Source organism: Trichoplax adhaerens, genomic scaffold (assembly GCF_000150275.1).
Source record: "Trichoplax adhaerens TRIADscaffold_3 genomic scaffold, whole genome shotgun sequence".
NCBI classification, from domain to species: Eukaryota; Metazoa; Placozoa; class Uniplacotomia; order Trichoplacea; family Trichoplacidae; genus Trichoplax; species Trichoplax adhaerens.
The window spans coordinates 708,322-727,066 of record NW_002060945.1 but is presented as its reverse complement, the minus strand read 5'-3'; the positions used below and the strand labels follow the sequence as shown (position 1 = coordinate 727,066).

The window sequence follows — 18,745 nt, the reverse complement described above, 5'->3', positions numbered from 1 at the left end:
TATGAATAATAGTTGTGGGAATGCGAGTATCAGCTAATTAAGGATAACTGATGAGCAGATTGATGCTTTCCATTTAAATTTACAGCAAAGTCAATCAATAAGTACAGTAGTAGAGAAGATTCTATTACAAGATGCCTAAATGGCAAGCAGATAGTGACCCGATGAACTAATTAAGAGTAGGAATGAACTATCTAGTTACAGATGTGTACGTTAGTAGCCAATCACTCGGTTTATTTCATCTGCAATCCAAGTATAGAACAATCGGTAATAAAAATTACAATTTTCTATCATATTTCAGGATGACTCTGCTAGAATCCCATCCGTACTTTGCTTTACAATTTCATGATCACGACTTTCTAATAAATACTATCAATTTAATGGTATCATACTTTAATAGTTGGAAAAATTAAGATTCGTATTATTTCGAAGGTAGTAGAGATAGCAGATATAGTATTTGTTCGTTTTAAATAAATATAACATATACTAATTCCTATTTAACTTGATCAGCCTTACTAAAGATAGCTTTAGCTATAAATAAGCGTATTAAAAATTTTGTCTTCCATTTGATTAGTATAACTTACACACCTTCGCGAACTACGACAAAGAAGATAATATTATAATACTGCATTAATAATATAACATTACCTAAATTTCACTTATAATTCTTGATGATAGAAATTAGACTAAATATCAGAGGTGGGCTAACTATAAACATTAATGATAGTGCCTTCAAAATGGATGACTGTGTCAAAATCTATAGCTTGACGTGCACTATCGATATCTGGACTATAAATCTTAGTATGATGATCATCATTTTACATGTAGTAGAAATTGACTAACCGTTTGATTCGATCATTCCTGTCGATCTGGAAATGTTTCTTAGGGCTTAGCTTGTAGCTTTATGTTGAATCAAGATGATATTTGGCATCATCGAAGGATTAGACTGTTAATCGCTAGTATTATACCCAATTTTTTAACACTTATAGTGATATATCATTGAATGAAAATTATCTAATTCTATCAATGGCCTAGGATAAGCACGATCGAGATCTTCATGTGATGTTATCCTCCACTTGTAATGATATTTAGCATCGTCAATGGTTTGGACCGTTAACATTAACGTTATATATTATTTCTAATCTATATTCTATTTTCTAACTAAAACCATACTATAATTCTTGTTATATTGTTAAACAGCAATTCTATCGATGGTCTTATGTAAGTACAGTTGAGATCTTGATCTTGTCGTCTAATTATGATGATATTTGGCACCGTCAATAGATTGGACCGTTAACTACTAGTATTGTCTATTAATTCCAAATCAAATTCTATAACTAATTAATTCTTGTTGTCATCATATCATTGAATAAAAATTACTTTATATTGACGGTCTTCTAGGATTACGATTAAGGTCTTCGTACGGTAGTACTGGTCATGTTTAGGTACTTATGCTCTACTAGATACCCGTAAATAGTCGACATACAAGCTAAGCACTAGTTTTATTTCACATGGTTATTATCTAGTTATCGTAGATCATCTTTGAGTATCAGTGGTATCTAGTCATTGGTCTTGTTTTACTTTTGTATCAATGCCCTATCCGTTTGGGTAGAGTTTACAGTGTTGCAGCTTCAAACTTTTCTCATTTGATTTATAATACAGTTCTATAGATAAATTGATCCTGTTTGAGTATGTCTGCTATATTGGCCCTTTATCCACTTGGGTTGGCATAGAGTTGCAGATATTTTATTTTATATCTTCTAGTACTACTAGATAGAAGAATTAATTTATTCTGCCAATTTATCAACTACTGTCTATCATCATAGGATGGAATGTTGTGATTATTCCTTTAGAATCAGTAGCCAAGCATTGATGATATACACCTATCGTATGGAATACTTAATAGGGGTAGTTTTGAAGATCATAGCATAAGACCTAAACATAACCTTTGGGGTAGTATCTTAATGAAGTAGGATAGCAACCAGTGGTTTATAATTATAATATAATGAATTATCTAGGGTAAATCTTTATAAAAGATTGTGTACTCTAGCACATATTATTATTACTTGTAAAAAATGGAGTGTTATTATTAGCCTAGTTCCTCGTCCATTCCGTCATTGGCTTAAATCTACAGTCGATACCAATACTGTTTATTCAAGGAAATGTAGCCATATTCTGACTCATGTTGATGTATAATAATACATGATGAATTTTTTATACCTGATATAGACAGAAAATTTATTGACAGTTAGTTAGCAACGCAATCAGGATCTCTTACTGGATTTGAGCCAGCTGGTGCAACTAGTGTCTAGACGTCCCTGCGTCCCGTTAACTGCCATAACGTGCCGTACGGTTGTTCATCCATCAACAAAACACCACTCTAAATTAGATTAGTCCAATGGATGAATGAATTTATAGTTACTACTAGACATTGGAGGTTTAATATTCCTTAATTATACCTTCATTTTATTGAAAAAATTCACTTGGATTACTGGATCTTTTTTAATCCTGTTTTAATTGCAAGATGTTAATCGTTACCTTTGTTTTATGCCAAATATTACGTCGTCTAGTTCGTCCATTTTTAAAGGGTGATGGTCGGCTTATTTTTGGTGAATTTATGGCCATCTTTCAACTTAGTTGTTGTATACAGGAATTGAATTTTACCGATCATCAATTTTCCTTGCCTATTCGAATGTTAAGGTTGTTCTCAGTTATTTTAGCTACATGTTATTTCTTCGATGGATGTACTGGTCATGTAGGTTGGATATCTGAAATTGTTATTCTGGACGGGCGTTTCTTCTTCTATTTGCTTCTTTTGATTGCTCAGTTATGTGGTGGTTACGCTGCTTATCTCTTTACACCTTACTACTTTCCTCATCACTATTTTCAGCATTTCTATCAAGATCATCCTTGTCAAAGTCTTGATCCAATTCAACGCGCATGGATTGAATTTATAGGTACTTCACTTCTCTTTTTACTAGATTGGTGTACTCGTCGTTATGAAGATTTCAATCGAGTTTCACAAACACTTTACGTCGTTGCTATAACCTATCTCTATTACGGCCATATCGATGTTTTTATCAATCCAATTATGGCTAAAACCATGACTGCTCATTGTAATACTGAAGATTTAAACCTGCATTTACTCATATATTGGATAGGACCTATCATTTCCATCGTATTACCATTAATTGTAATAAGGTTTATGAGTAGGAGAACGGAGGTTAAAGTCAAAGAGGATTAAGAAAAATTAAAATTTTTCCTAACGATGGTCAATTTAAAGATACTGTAAAAGCAAACTAGTACTGACTGATGAATGTAGCACCATCACCTATGTTGGACGACTATATTAATTTACTATGATTACATCACAATTGCGATGATTATGATTTTTACTTTATGTGCATAGAAGATATCAATCATCTATCATATATATATATCCTACTTAAATTATGCAGAGTATAGACACAAATATAAAGTTATTAGTTGTAAGAAATTTTAAAATATTTTCAAGCACAAAATGGAATCACAATAATTGATCAGAAATAGAATGATTACTTGATTAATGAACTGAAATGTAAGGGTAAAATTAATAGCTTTTTCCATGATACATTTTAAATGACATCCATACCCAAAACACTGCCATTTTTGAATTATTTTGAAAAATTATTATTTACATCATATAGTCGTATCTATTTTAAAGTCTAACACCATATTATATCACAGTCTTACAAATTTTTTGAGTTCTATTTTAATATCACTGTATTTCTAAATTATTATGCAATCTGCAAACATTTCTTTGACCATATTGATTATAAGTTCCAGCTTTTTGTTAATTACAGAGACAGAAATAATTACGAAGATTAATACATTAATAAACAGCAATTAACCCATCATATGTATATCTGTAACGGAATATTTTTGACAAATAACGGTGGGCAGTGTTTTAATCTTTTAGTCCTAATATATGCGTGTATGCCTAGAAAGAAATGGAATAACTAACTTAATTATAGCTAAATTTACTTTGTACTTATCTGTGCACAAATCGTAGTCGCGAAACTTTAGGATAATTCTATAACTAAAAGAATGGATATCAATTTTATGCATTAGATTAAGCTATTCATTAATTCCTTGCTTTCCAATATGTGTAATATACGAACTGAGAATGATATCAAGATAAAATGATTAATCCCGTAAATAGATTTAATAGGTTGAGTTATACAAGTGTAATACACATAGACACCGATAGAAATGTGTTACCAGAATAGATAATCTATTCTTTTATCCCTTATTTTTCAATATATGTAGTATCCGAAATAAGTATAATGTCAAGATAATGCGACTAATTCTACGAATAGATTTAAGAAATTGAATTATAGGAGTAAAAATACATGTACGGATACAATGTAAAAATGGTACTTGCATCTCATTTAAAGTTGTCATTATTTTTAGTGTATAAATGTAAAGAAATATCTACTTTATGGTAGCATTATTGTCAATCTTCATTAGTACGTTAATATTTAGCACTGAAAAACTATCACTCGCTTTTGACTAAGTTGGGTTAATAAACAGCAGTTTTAGTATCGTTACACTATTTTACATAAATGCTAGTATATCATCTAGTAAATTTCTTGGTCTATGAATATTATAAGTAAGTCATCAGCATACTCAAAATAATAAATTGACAACAAATTGACTGTTAAGTGGTAACTAAATAGAAATTAGAGCATGCAATTCATCTGTGAAGAACTTGAATACATTAAGATGATTGGAAGGGTATTTAGATATATAATAAGTAATCAATAAGCAATAATTAATAGCTTATTCAATTTAAGAATAAGAATACAGAAAAACTAAAAATAGGTGATAAAATTAACATGTGTAAACTGATCAAATGTGATATTCATCGATTTATAAAACATTTGGAATGATACTATACCTTATGGATTGTATTTCTCTCGGATAATAACTATTAAGAGATTGTAGATTCTTGGCATGTTATTACCTCTCCAATGGATTGAATAATAGTTATTACTACGCAATAAACTATATTGATAGCTAATTATTTATATTGTTATTTTTATTTGCTAACAGTATTGAACTGAAATATTCATTAATAAACTTCATCCTGTTGACAACGATTGCATTCTATCAACTTTAATTACAGCTATCGATGGATATCCCGTTTTTTCTACACTAAATAATTTTTCAATTTATTTATGATCTCCATGGTTATAGAACAACTTGAACTTTGAGTACCATTGCAACTGTTACAGCTGTTTTAATGTCTCAGCGAGAATATATTTTAGTAATCCAGGTAAATAAAGCATCATTTCGTAATCCTAGTTGCAGGTGTTTTAGTGCCTTAGCGAGAATATATTTGGTAATCTAGGTAAGTATCATTTTCGTGATCTTGTATTGTTTTTTAGCATAAATTTATTGCTCAAATCATCCCAGGCTTTCTTAAAGTTAGTAATAATTTAGAGAAGTAAATCTTTCATATAAATTTCATTCTCTGCTTCTAATCTAAATGAACAGTTCATACGATGTACTTATAAGATGTATCAGTAGAACCTTAGTTTTTTTACTATCTTTATAAGCGTGAATGATATTATCATCAATTTGTACGTAGAAATTTTCGACCATCAAAGAGATCATATGAATGATAAAACAGCTTAATAACTATCGCATTTATAATAAACGGCCATTCTCGTTAAAAAACAAATATTCTAGAGGCTGTCTATTTTATAAATTCTGATACAGGTTCATAATCTGCTATTTTCAGGATGATATTAAACTAAACATCTCAACAGTTCTATTCGTAGCTGTATAACAAGCCCTAATTTCTTTGAACATTAAGCAAGAATGAGTATTTAATGAATAAGAAATAATCTTTTAACTTTTGATAAACTATAGCTACCATTACAATTATTGTAGAATGTCATTAGCGATAAAACTTATATTTATACCATAATTACTTTCTAGTCACGATAACTATCATCCCTAAATTTGTATTGGGAATAAAATGGAAGTTGCACGGAAAGGAATATGGTAATTAATTATGCCGTTTCTGAGAGGGTTGTAAACAGTTCTTATTTTGGTACAATATCATCAATGATATTTTTAAGTGGGAGGGTAAACAGATGGAAATACTTGAAGGATCTCAAGAGATTCGAAGATAAGTATCTATTTGAACTAGCGTAGTTCTTGACTATGTCTCATAATACAACTATTTGATTTGATACAACATAAGTTAACATTAATTATTATATCAATCAGTAAATAAGCTAGAATACTACTAATTTATTCTTACTGAAGTTTACAGCATTTATCCATAACCGAACAGTTCATTTGGAGAAAGTGCGATTTCATATTAAAAGCTTTATCAATTCTAGCTGTATCTGTTTAGTCGTTTTTAAAATACTGTAATATTAAGATGATTTTGTAGAAATGGATAACAGTTTTCACGATCGACATTATTCTACTCGTTCTAAAAGTTACAATTGATTTCCTATCCTTCTCTTTAACACTCTTTACTCAAAATTTCTCGTACAATAGAATGAAATTATTCGCTGATGAATTTTAATATTATAAATAAATGATGGATATTTTTATCAATTTTTGATTTCATGACATATCCGTACTACACCCTGTACCTATTGTTATAATATCAATCTATCATTTTAACAGCTACAGGAAATGAATAAAACTATGTGCATGCTAAATTAATTATTGATAAAGCTGAAAAAATCAATCCAACCAAATAAAATAACTCATTCCTAGGAAGAATCATAATAAATTAGACGATAAGCACTTTATCGTTTGTGTCCATTTCAGAGCCCATTCTGACCTTTATTATTGGTAATTACCGTACTTAATGTAGTATCATTTCTCTCATTTCTTATGGCTATTACGATGAATGAAGCTATTATAAATCAGTTATTGATTTCAATGTATAATTATCAATAGAATGATCTTAATAATGGTTTCATTTGTTCTTATTCGATGAGCAGCAGTCATAACATCAGGGAGTGAACTCGTTAGGCTGGTGGCAGCTAACTACTCGTATTAGGACTATTACTAAATTTCAGCATACAATCGCTTCTTAATAAAATACTCAACTTACAGTTAGTTTTACAAATCGAGTCAACAGTGATATTGTGTAGTCAGAAAAAAAAGTAAGAGAAAGACTAAAGAGAAGGAAAATAATTAATTATAGTTAGGCCATTAGTATAACCGATCAACCTTTTTCATCTCACTTTCATACATGAAATTTACTTTTACAGTTGATGGAAATCATTAATTTTTAGGTTCATTAAGGATTATCATCTAGCCTTTAATTGATCTCCGATTGCAATACATTGAAGAAAGAGTAAATCAAGGAATAGAAGTTGTCAGCATTTTCCATACAAATCGCTAAGCACGTTCGAATTTATGTCAAAAGAAATACTATCCTTTATAAATTTGATCAAACTTATCATTGATTTAATCAATCATTCGATATATCCTCTTAAAATAAGTAGAAAATGACAGAAATAAGGCTAAACGATGATTGCTATTCTTTATTCGTATAATTCTAGTATCTTATCCAAGAAAATTGTCAAGTACAGGTCGCTATAACAGTAAGGTTGCCAAATTGATACGATAACTAATAAGGGTATTTAACTAGCTAATAGACAATATCATCTGAAAGTGCCTTCTACGGTAAAATGATAAGCCAGCTGACCACTTTGTAGTCAAAATGACTATCAGATTATTTAAGTATCTATTTTAAACTATCACAACGAGGCAATCTTAGGCAGAATGGACATGACACAAATTAATTCGAAGTTGAATATTATTGCAAGATCGTCAATAGATTCTCATTTAAAGTCAATGGAACAACTGTATTGATATTAGTAAATCAACAACTTGCCTATTATTCGTATTACACCATTAATGGAACAATTTGATGAACAATTAGAATAAAAATAGGAAATTATCTTGGCTATGCTAGCGATCTATTTAGCCACCCGAACATCTTCGTCATTGTTATTGTCTTTCCGAGTTTGATCACATGAGGGACAGGGTATCTTAGCAACCAAAACAAATCCATCAGCAGGCACTCTTCCTGTAGAGCATAGTAGAAGAAGATTAATCTGTAATTGAATATTTATCTTGCAGTTTATGGATCGGATTGATGAAATTATCAACCATAACCAAGAATTAGCTTCAACCGCCGTTTAACTATAGCAAATCTCATGATCGACTTTGTTTTTCTTACGTTCAATGAATACTTGGGAAAATTTTATAGTTGGTTAGTTACCTAAGTTAGCCATTACAACTTACTATTTTGGTTTTACTTCTACGATTTAGATTATCATCTAATTGTCCACAGCTGGTTAGCAACTGCAACGTTTTCAATCTCTTTCCGTCGCTGATCTATAATATTTTCTTCTTTATTGCCATTCTATCGATCCGTTCGAAATTGCGTTATTTCCATCTATTCACCCCTTTTGGATTGGTTTATCAGTCATTTAAGTCTTTTGCCAGTAATAAACAATTTAGCTATATTGGGCTACGATTTACAGAAGGCTTTTCTCAACTTTTCCAAATATATGAAGCATTCCACTTTCGACGAGTGTTTCTTAAGCATTTGAACAATTTAACTTCATTAGCCGTTATATTGTATAAATGGTCAGCTGGGGTAATTAATACTAAATAGATACTATCTGCATTCGTTACACTAAAAGTATAAATTTAAACTACCAATTCTTACCCAACAACTTTACCGTCGTACACCGCTTTACTATTCTTGGATAATTACCATACTTTTCAGGTTAAGCAGATCAACCTAAGCTTGGAATATTTTAAAATTTTAGTCCTTTGAATAATTCTCAATGTGCAAGCTAACTTGATATCATCGGCAAGTAAATCATCATAAATTCATCTTAATCAAGTAAAATTACGTTCCGGTGATATCTCAGGTTTAATACTACAGGTATCGTTTGTGAATTTCGATTTTTTAAAATTATCAATTGTGAAGACTTTGTATTATGGCTAATCAAGCAAGGATTCATCTCATTAGCTTGTTTGATGAACTATCCGAAAAGTTAAATAATAATGATATTGAGAAACTGACTACCCTATGTAAAGCGTTTGTACCACACGATGAATTACGAAAAATTCGTAATCCAATGGGCTTCTTGAGCATCCTATGGAACAGTCGTTTAATCGATGTCCAACATGTATCATTCTTGAAAGGTTTAATAAGAAATTTGAATAATCCTGATTTAACCAAGGCTATCGAAAATTATGAGGCAAAACATATCAAAAAAAGAATTCGTAGTCTAGACACTAACAACCCTATTCTGGATGAAAATGAGGTTGATGTCCAACAAATTATTCAACAATTCAGAAATCATAAAACTGAAAGCAACAACGATATTTTACAAGCATTATCTACTAAGAATCAATCGCAAGAGCCATTACAACGAGAATTTAGCAGTATAGCACGATCGAATAACTACTATCGTGTTAGGAATACTCTTGAAGATAAGAGCCAACCTTTGCCTTGTCAACGTGCAGGATCGCCAATGAAGATCTACATTGGTACTAGAAATTACGCTAATAATAGTCAGCAGGCCTACCAGGAAGATTTTTGTAAGTTACAACGATGTAAAAATGTAGAAATGATAGCCTTATTTAGATAAAGGGACGCACTTTAATATAATAATTATACTAATGTGCATTTAGCTTCAATCGTATTATTAAAAATTTATGATGTTATTTTACAGATTCTACTGTTTCACCTGATATCATCAATAAAACCTTGCCACAGCGTCAGGATGAAATTGTAGCTGAAAAAAATGCTATCATTTCTGCAATGCAACAAGAATTAATACGAGCTGAAACTGCAAATATGGCACAAGAGAATACAATCACTACATTATGCGATCAAATTGATCGTTTACAGCGGCAATTAGAAGACTGTAAGGCTCATTTAGCTACGAAGGAAAGGATTGTAGCAACATTAGTTAGTGAAACTAAATTAAATGGTTATGGAGATGAACAACTTATGAATGGTAGAGCTAAATCTGGCTATAGCAACGGAGAAAATCGTTACATTATTGATACTCCAGCTACCTTATCATCGCTAAAAAGAAGCAAATTGATTAAACAAAGTAGTCTAGATTCGATGACAGTAAAAGACGAGATTATCTTAACGATTAGTCCCTGTGAAGAAGAAGGTGAAAATCAGGTAAACAAACTATATATGTCTGAGATGAAATTAAATACACGTTAAGATTAATGTTCAGTTATTTAGTATGGCTAGGCAGCATCACCTTAGTGAATTTGCATCATTCTCGTTTACCAATTTCCAAGCTTCTTCAGTGCAGTAGATCCTTTAGTATACTTTAATGTCGGTATCAGTCTTAGTTCATATTAGATTCTATAACTACAATCGATATTAGTTAGTCCATTGCTAAAATTTTACAATAAGTTCACAGATACTGAGCTATAGCATTTATGATTACTGCTTAAGTATGATAGTAACAAAGATAGTTCAGTAATACGCTGATAGAGCTAAATTATTATCCACGATTTGTACTTAATAATTTTATGTAGTGTAATTATTGTAATTTACATTGATATCTTTAATCTTAGTTAAATTATTCTTTTCAATTTTCACTAGCCAATTGTGGAATCTACTCAAGATGGACCTACACCAGTCTTTATAAAATATATCAGTGATAATGGTGATCCTACTGATCCGATGAAATTTCACAGTCCTACTGCCGTTGCTGCTAGTAGCGATTACATTTATGTAGTAGATTCTGGAAATACTTGTGTCCATATCATCAACAAAGATAAAGATGCCGGTAGTTCAATCAATCCTATCAGATTAAGAAATGCTGAACCTAAAGGTACAATCCAACTTTACTTTTCAATTAAGTAATCATAATTGCTAAAAATAACGTACAAGCCATCGTTTATACCATTTCAGGTAGCATACTGACTGACAGCTATAAAAAAATTTTAGATTTCTAAGCGTTGATATTCGTGCACTAATACTAGCAACTGATATTTATTTCAGACATTGTAACGCTTATAATCACTTTCTTTGAAAGCAGTTAAACTTAGAACTAACTACTACGATAAATTACTATAATTCTTAGTAGAAAAAATACAATTAAACTTTCCTCATTTATTTTTAGGTATCACTATAACCCAAGATGGTTTCGTTGTCGTTACGTATAATTATCATAATATTGACGATCATAAAGCAAGGAAATATACGCAAACTGGTACATTTATCAGTTTAATCGCGCTACATAGACGCGGCAGGAGTGAAAACAAGCCACAACCAGCAGCTATTTCTTCCTATTTACATAAAAGGCTGCTAGTGGTTGACGAAAGTAATAAAAGAGTTCAGGTAAAATTTATTTGATAAATATAGTTATTTTAATGGGATGATTTAAGCGATCTTAAAATATCCGAGCATCAGAAGCTTAATTATTGGTATCCTATTTTATATCAATAGATGTTGCAGTACAATGGAGACTTTATCCGTGATATCGGTTTCCATGATGGCCGGCTAGATCTACCAATTGGTGTTGTAGCTTCTGAGGAAGGATTTATCCATGTTACCGATACTGCCAATCATTGCATTAAGATATTTGATCCCCATGGTACAGTAAAAAAAGTACTCGGCAGCTACGGTAAAGAAGCAGGACAGTTCCATGAACCGCATGGTATTGCCATTGATCAAAGAGGTAATTTGGTCATTGCAGATTCGAATAATGATAGAATTCAAGTATTAACTCCAGAAGGACGCGTTTTATGTCATTTTGGTGGTTCTGGCTCAGCTGAAGGTTGTTTTAAACGACCATCTGGCATCTCATTTGATAGTCAGGGAGTTCTTTATGTCTCTGATCGAGACAATCAGAGAGTGCAACTTTTCCGTTTAGATTATCTGGATAAAATAAATCTCCAATAACAAAAAATAATTTTCTTAATCCTTCCTACCTCTAGTTGATTATATTTTTGTTTTAGTATTAATTGATAATTATAATTATTGCCTGTTATTAAACAAAAGATATGATATATGGCCATTTTACTGGCCATGTGTTTATAGGCGATGATTTAACACTTGTTATAAATAACATGAAAACCATCGATTATAATCTATAAATATATATATAATATTAAAATTTCTACTTGAAAGCTTGTTGAAATCTTTCCTGAAATGACTCTATTTTAATACTTAGAAATTTCTTGTATAAGCATCAATTTTGGCTGTAGCAGTCTTATGCAAACGCTTGCATTTGTAATAGATAATTGAGTGGTATCTAGATATTTTACTGTATTGGCTTTTAAGTAAAAAATTGATTATCAACTTAAATATAGAGTTTTTTTATTCTTGATGGCTTGCTTATTCAGCAATTGTAGGCTCTTAACTCTATCGCATATATACACTTCACATTTTTGATATTCTAGTATGAACAAATATTCCTTCTTTATGTAAATTATAGATATTAATTACAATCCTGAATATTTTTCGTCAATACTTGAATAGCTATTAATTATTCTGTCAATGTAGCTGAAATTTATAATGTTTTCCTATGAAAATAATTAAAAGTTGACCATTTATGTCGCTTCCTTTAATAATATAGAATGTGCATACTATACTATGCGTATAATATTTCTACTAATGTTATTGGGACAACTAGAGGACCTACAAGTTCTCCTATGATATACTCGTGCACAAGGATTTAATGGTTTACTCATAGTTCCTTTCATTTAATAATAACGTAGATATTTTGGTGGGTTACCTGGAATTAAGAGTTTAAAATCCAATTATAAAGTACAGTAGTACATTTGATTAGCATATGGTGGCATAGTGTGCATATTACTGTATTAAATAAATTGAGCATTTACCAAGGACGTTATGAAATTAAAATCATTTCGTCTACCTTAACTAATTTTTTAATATGAATGTAGCGATGTAAAGATATAAAGTAAAGTAAAACCAGTTGGCATTCTTTCTTAATGAAATGAGGATGCTTGCGAAAATGTACTCATACGGATACAAAGTTTGATACCTGTTAATAGTTTTACCGTCAATACGAGATAAATCGTTGATTAAGAAATACTACTATATTACTATACGATTGAGTCTTGTCTTTACCTATCTGCTAATAATTTAGATACACACTTATGAGGAGTTGCCACGGACAACATAGTAATCACACGTAGAGAAGATTTTAGCATTTATTTTAAATTTTGTTCCATTAAGTCAAATGATAGAAATCTCATCATAAAGTCATGATACATTAAGTTTAAGTAAACTTATCTTCAGTATTGGTATGGTTTACAGTACAATGTTAAAATAATTTTATAATGCATTAGTAGCTTAGGATTAATCTATATATATGTTAATTTAGAATTTTCACCTTCTGTACGTATTCTATTAATTGCAGTGTTTCTATAGAATCGTCAAGATGGAGGTGGGTGATTACATCCTTATCAACTTTGAATAAAGGTTGATTAAGAAGCATATTGTGTACAGATCAGAGCAGAATAAGGCTTGTCAACAAAGCTAAGGTATTATAATTAAAATATTGTTTAAATAGTGACAAAGAATAAAATTAAGCTTGTCAAATTGCCTACTAACATAATTTTATAAACATTACGGTAGTATTTCATTACAGTGTTCGTACTTGCTGCTCTAAGAATGCAATCCAGTCTGTTAATGTACCGCAAATCTACAAAGAAATTAATATATTAAGAAGCAAGCTTTCCGAAAGTAATAACGATAAAATTGCAACTAAAGTAACTAACATCGTTCGCCTGATAGAATATCTCCGGATTGGTGTGACCTTCCATTGTTGTCATTGAAATTCGACCAACTGCCGGATACGTACATGGTACAAGAAAATTACAAATCATGTTGCTAGAAGCACCAATGATCACCCGCAATAACTGCTTCGACGAGATATAGTCCACAGGAAATCTATACAAACATGATCATAATTAATTTATCTGATTTCATGTTTATACATAGGTAATCCGTTCATGCAGTATTGTTTTACATAGTTCTATGAGCAGCAATTTCAATACACAGTTTTAAAAAGCATGTATTTCCTTCATGAAGATAATAAAATTTATCAGTGTAAATTACAGCATCAAGTAATCATATTACCTGGATCGTAGATCTTTTAATTCTTTTAAGAAGGTTAATCGGGTACAGTATCGGCGCTTGACATCGCTGACCAACATAATCAAATCATTTCTTTCAACTGCTTCTTCAACCAGATCGTCAATCGGTAAGTCTTGAATGTCAACCTATCAAAGAATGATAGATAATATAAGTTAACTATATGCTGAATTACCAACAAATTTTAGTATCGTGTTGGTTTTATCACCTGAGCTCCAGTTATTTTCATTTTGGTGATTGTAGATTGTGTATCGTAATTGATATAACTTATCGCCAAAGTTAGGTTAAGGTTAGGTTGGTCTTGTGTTTCATCGTAGATGGTATAATAATAATGACTACCATCTTTCCACACTGAATCTACCCTATTGCAATCTGATGCTGATGTATAAATTTGATGCCTAGTTTTATTGAACAAGTAGTTAGGAGCAATAGGTCAGTTGTTGCAGATCTACGATCGAATGATTAATCATAGCATTAAGATCAGTATTTAAGATGCTTACAGCCATTGATCTGACTGAGATGCCATTCCAAGATTTTGTTCTGCGGAGACTGCTACCTTATCGAGTTGGTGAAGATTTCGGCTAGTTTGCTTCTCATCTTCAGTAAAGTCTTGTAGTTGTTTCTTTAGCTGAACTATTTCTTCCTCAGTGATCTTGTTCTTATTCTGAGTTTCGGCACATTGCTTATTTAATTCCATCAACTGAAGACGCAATTGTTCTTTTTCCTATTAATAACAATAAGACTAGCAGTGAATTTAAATAGAAGATTTACCAGTTATTAAGCGTATAAATCGATCACTAAGTACCTGTACGATACATGTCTGGGTAAAATCAAGTGATTCCTGATCCTCTTGTTCTTTAAGTTGTTGATACTACACATTAAGTATACATTAGACGTTATTGAACAATCACAAATCATAACTACGGTAATAGTAGTACAACTAAATCAAGAATTCCTTTGACTCACTGTTTCATGTGCTTCTTTAACAATAGTTTTCAATTGATTGTGTGATTCCACGAGTTGATCAAAGCCTATTCGTATTTTAAGGTATAGATTAAAGAACAGGTTGTTTTAGTACATAAATAATAATATATTTTTTAAAGAACAAGTTATTTTAATGCCTAGATAGTAATACATTTTTGATCAATTAGTCTTACATATATTAAATATGGTAATACGGATAAGATATTGTTTCTGGGTGTATGCTTTACCCTGCGCCTTACCTTCGATATAATTACAAATATCTTGGCTGGCTAGATTTTCCTTCTGTTCTACCTCTTCTTTAGACTTTTGTATGTAATCCTTACACTGATTTTGCTCTTGTACTATCACTGGAAATGGCATTTTCCCAGAGTTAAAAAAATTATTTGTATAATAATTATTTACACAACATGCCGAATAGTGAAATAGTCTTATCACGATATAGAGTATTTTAATTTAAGCCTATTATATATGATAAAATGTCATAATACGTTTCATCCACCATTACTTCCTTTCATAGTGGAGAAGATTATGTGAGAACCAGTTCGCCCGCTTTATAAGAAAATTTTTTCGGCTACTATGACCTTAAAAACTCTTTTACTACTTGGGCTGTATCTGCAAATCTATTCCATAGTAGTTATAGATAGTCTGGCGGTGCTTACTACAGTATATTCATTAAAATCTTTACCGTTTTCACTATCTTCAGATATATCATTCAGTAGCTGTAATGGATTGGGATTGGTTAGCAAAGCGTATAATTCTTTCTTGCTATGACTGGTTATATAGGCAGTCTTTAGCTTTTTTAAGTGATCCTATAAAGGTGAAAAAGAAAGATAGATTGCAGTTAGTACGTGTAGAATCGTTACAATTATTTAGTAGCTGGACTTTTACTCGTTTTTTTTAAACTGAGTGTTTCGCTATCTTGACGTTAAGTAATGTAATTTTTATGGAAGCTAAGCCATTACAAAATTTTAGTAGAACGAAACTGTTCGTTAATGGAATCCTTATTGTCAATCAAATGCAAAGTAGTCATATTCCTTACTGTTGAGATCGACATAGCCATTTGGGAATTGATTTAAACATTTTTCAAATCCATTATATATGTAACCGTTTACGCTTACCTCAGCCGATAGCAGTTCTTCCTGTGTACATGATTCTGCTTCAAGCGCATGAATTTTGTCTAATGTGTCTTTTATATTGGTAATATCGTTGAACAAGTCTCTGGAAAATCTATTATATACAGTACATACGTCAAATGGTTGAAAGTTCTTATAATAATTAATTCACGATTTGTAAAATTATTTTAGCCAAACTACTTTCATGTCTAGGTACAAATCATTATTTTATTTTGCGTCATCCTCGCTGCAATCTACAATTCGTATACTGTACTGTTGACGTGAAGGATTTTAAAAAAATTTTCTCATTTTATTCTTTAGGAGGTCGTAGAATACTTTCATATACATAAAATGTAGTTTCATAATTCATTATAATCTGTCATCGCTGTCAAGGACTGTAGGAATTGCTTGATTTTTCGTCATGTGCAGTACGAGTATTTCATTTTACTGTTTGCAGTAGAATAGCCTTACAGCTAGATCCGCGTATCATGCATGTGTCCAAAGGGTATTTCTTCGTTCATGATAGAATACTGTCTCACTATCAAAGCTAAATGACAATCTACTATAGCCTAGTGTACAGGATAAGGTGCATAAAATAGCTTAAGTCGTCGATGTTACGCTCATGTAAAAACACTAGCAGTACTATAATCTTTCAATCTTGACCGTGACTTGTAACAACGTAGAATGTAGGCGTCAATATCAGGGTTATTTAAATTAATTATACCCACTTTGGTAGTACTGTCTATTCTTTTCGAAATGTTCTATGCATTCCTTGCACGTTGACGCATAGAATAGCTAGAGCTACAAATATCAAGCTTGCAAAAGGTACTACAAAAGCTGGTTATTCTCCTTAATACCACAAAAGTGCTAGTATTTATTGAAATCATGTTGCATTGACTATTCTAATCCACGTTCATCCAATTTTCACACTGGCATGACAACCGATTCGAGAATAATTTACAAGTGGAAATATCACAAGCGTCTGTCAACAACTTAACTAAAAGAAGATTCTTACCTTTTCGCTTGGTCAGCTACTGCATGTATTCCGCTAGAACTGACTTCCATTCCTAGTTTTATCGTCCGATATTGGCTGGATAGTTCAAAAAAAATTCAAAGAAAGCAGTCGCAATTTCTGACAATTCACTGTACTCTTCAAAGACTAATGTCGATGGCTGACTGGCAAAGAAACACCAAGATGGGGCAAAATTGCTGTCTTAACAGACACTGTTATGCTACTGAAGTCTCAAAGCGTACAGTACTGAATACTATTAATACCGTGGTAGATGAGATGTACTATAGGAATAACTGTGAAAAACTGCCACTGACCGTTTTTGAATTTACCCGCTAAATGCTGAGCATGCGTACAGCAACGATCCTGGTTTACGATACTGTAGAGGTAAAAGAAGTAAAAGAAACCTCACCTCTGTGGTTAGCGACTACATTCACTATCAAAAAAGGATTTTAAAACCAAATTTATTGACACTTTGTAGACCAACTTAATAGCATACATGGGTTGTGAGGTATTTAATTAAGTTAAAAAGTCCAAAAGCTAGTGTTTTGATAACATCATTATATTCTGTATACGAGTGCGTCTGTTGATTGTGCTATTCGTCTGCATGGCAATAATAAAATAATTATAAAAATGGACTCGCATCTGAAAAGAATATGAGAGACTAACATCAATTACACAATGATCAATGCTTTCTTGGGTGCATTTTTCCACCAAGCAATGCGTCAATAAAATAGCAAAATAACCAAACAAATTACCAAGCGAATGCTGAGTAACTATTACAGTATACTGTATGCCAGTGCACGAATAGGATAATAATAGAAAATAGAAATCAGTCATATACAATGGAAAGGATCAGCTGGCGGTCAAAACGTAAAATGCCCATCACGACGATATTTTCTTTTCATAGATCATTGATGGTATTACCCATAATATCACAAAGATTGTACTTTTTTAGTTATATGGTCCCAATTGAGAGTAGAATACGCCGATATGGTATATCTTGGTATTTCTAATTATTTTCTCAGTTGCTAATGGCGACTACCGATCACTCTTCACATCATACTTATAGCACCGATTGTTCACCCCGATAAAGAACGATTTTCAAAACCGTTCGGAACGGTCTGTATATATTTCTTCTAAAATATTGTCGCAGACGTGGGGTCATATTTATAATAAATCAATAAACCTTTAAAATTTAACAATAAGACATTCAATAACGCATCTCGTTCTAAAAAATATCACGACAATAGCATTACATTTAAGTGGCAGAAATAGCTAATAAGAAAGATACAGGTCCTTTTATAATTAGAATTGGTGATAGTATCACCACTCAAATTAACTCTTGATTTTGACTAAATCCCATACACTGTATTAACAATATATAGCATTGCAGCATTTTTATAGTATCATCATTTTATAGTTAAATATCTTGTTTAAATT

At 31.4% G+C, this 18,745-nt stretch overlaps 5 protein-coding genes across 5 annotated transcripts in view; 2 read left to right on the top strand and 3 right to left on the bottom strand.

Moving 5' to 3' along the window:
- TRIADDRAFT_54084 (uncharacterized protein) overlaps positions 1 to 856 on the bottom strand; it is a gene marked incomplete at both ends in the record, with an annotated part of 2,226 nt that extends 1,370 nt beyond the window's left edge. The window contains one exon of the mRNA XM_002110226.1: positions 841 to 856. Within this exon, the coding sequence (XP_002110262.1) occupies positions 841 to 856 (16 nt within the window). The remainder of the gene's footprint in view (positions 1 to 840) is intronic.
- Positions 857 to 2,521: 1,665 nt separating this feature from the next.
- TRIADDRAFT_54083 (uncharacterized protein) lies at positions 2,522 to 3,241 on the top strand (the record flags this gene model as incomplete). The annotated part of the gene is made up of 1 exon (XM_002110765.1): positions 2,522 to 3,241. The coding sequence occupies one exon, from the start codon at positions 2,522 to 2,524 to the stop codon at positions 3,239 to 3,241; it is 720 nt and encodes a 239-aa protein (XP_002110801.1).
- An 8,328-nt stretch (positions 3,242 to 11,569) lies between these two features.
- Positions 11,570 to 11,941, top strand: TRIADDRAFT_17277 (uncharacterized protein; the record flags this gene model as incomplete). The annotated part of the gene is made up of 1 exon (XM_002110764.1): positions 11,570 to 11,941. A coding segment is annotated over one exon (372 nt), but the record flags the coding sequence as incomplete, so codon positions are not given.
- An 835-nt stretch (positions 11,942 to 12,776) lies between these two features.
- Positions 12,777 to 15,541, bottom strand: TRIADDRAFT_54081 (uncharacterized protein; the record flags this gene model as incomplete). The annotated part of the gene is made up of 9 exons (XM_002110225.1): positions 12,777 to 12,812; positions 13,701 to 13,745; positions 13,822 to 13,993; positions 14,183 to 14,325; positions 14,406 to 14,595; positions 14,698 to 14,921; positions 15,003 to 15,068; positions 15,164 to 15,228; positions 15,421 to 15,541. 9 exons carry the CDS (start codon positions 15,539 to 15,541, stop codon positions 12,777 to 12,779), a joined length of 1,062 nt encoding a protein of 353 aa, XP_002110261.1.
- Positions 15,542 to 15,801: 260 nt separating this feature from the next.
- On the bottom strand, positions 15,802 to 18,470 carry TRIADDRAFT_54080 (uncharacterized protein; the record flags this gene model as incomplete). The annotated part of the gene is made up of 5 exons (XM_002110224.1): positions 15,802 to 15,990; positions 16,300 to 16,408; positions 17,309 to 17,383; positions 17,635 to 17,681; positions 18,378 to 18,470. 5 exons carry the CDS (start codon positions 18,468 to 18,470, stop codon positions 15,802 to 15,804), a joined length of 513 nt encoding a protein of 170 aa, XP_002110260.1.
- Between the last annotated feature and the right edge of the window lie 275 nt (positions 18,471 to 18,745).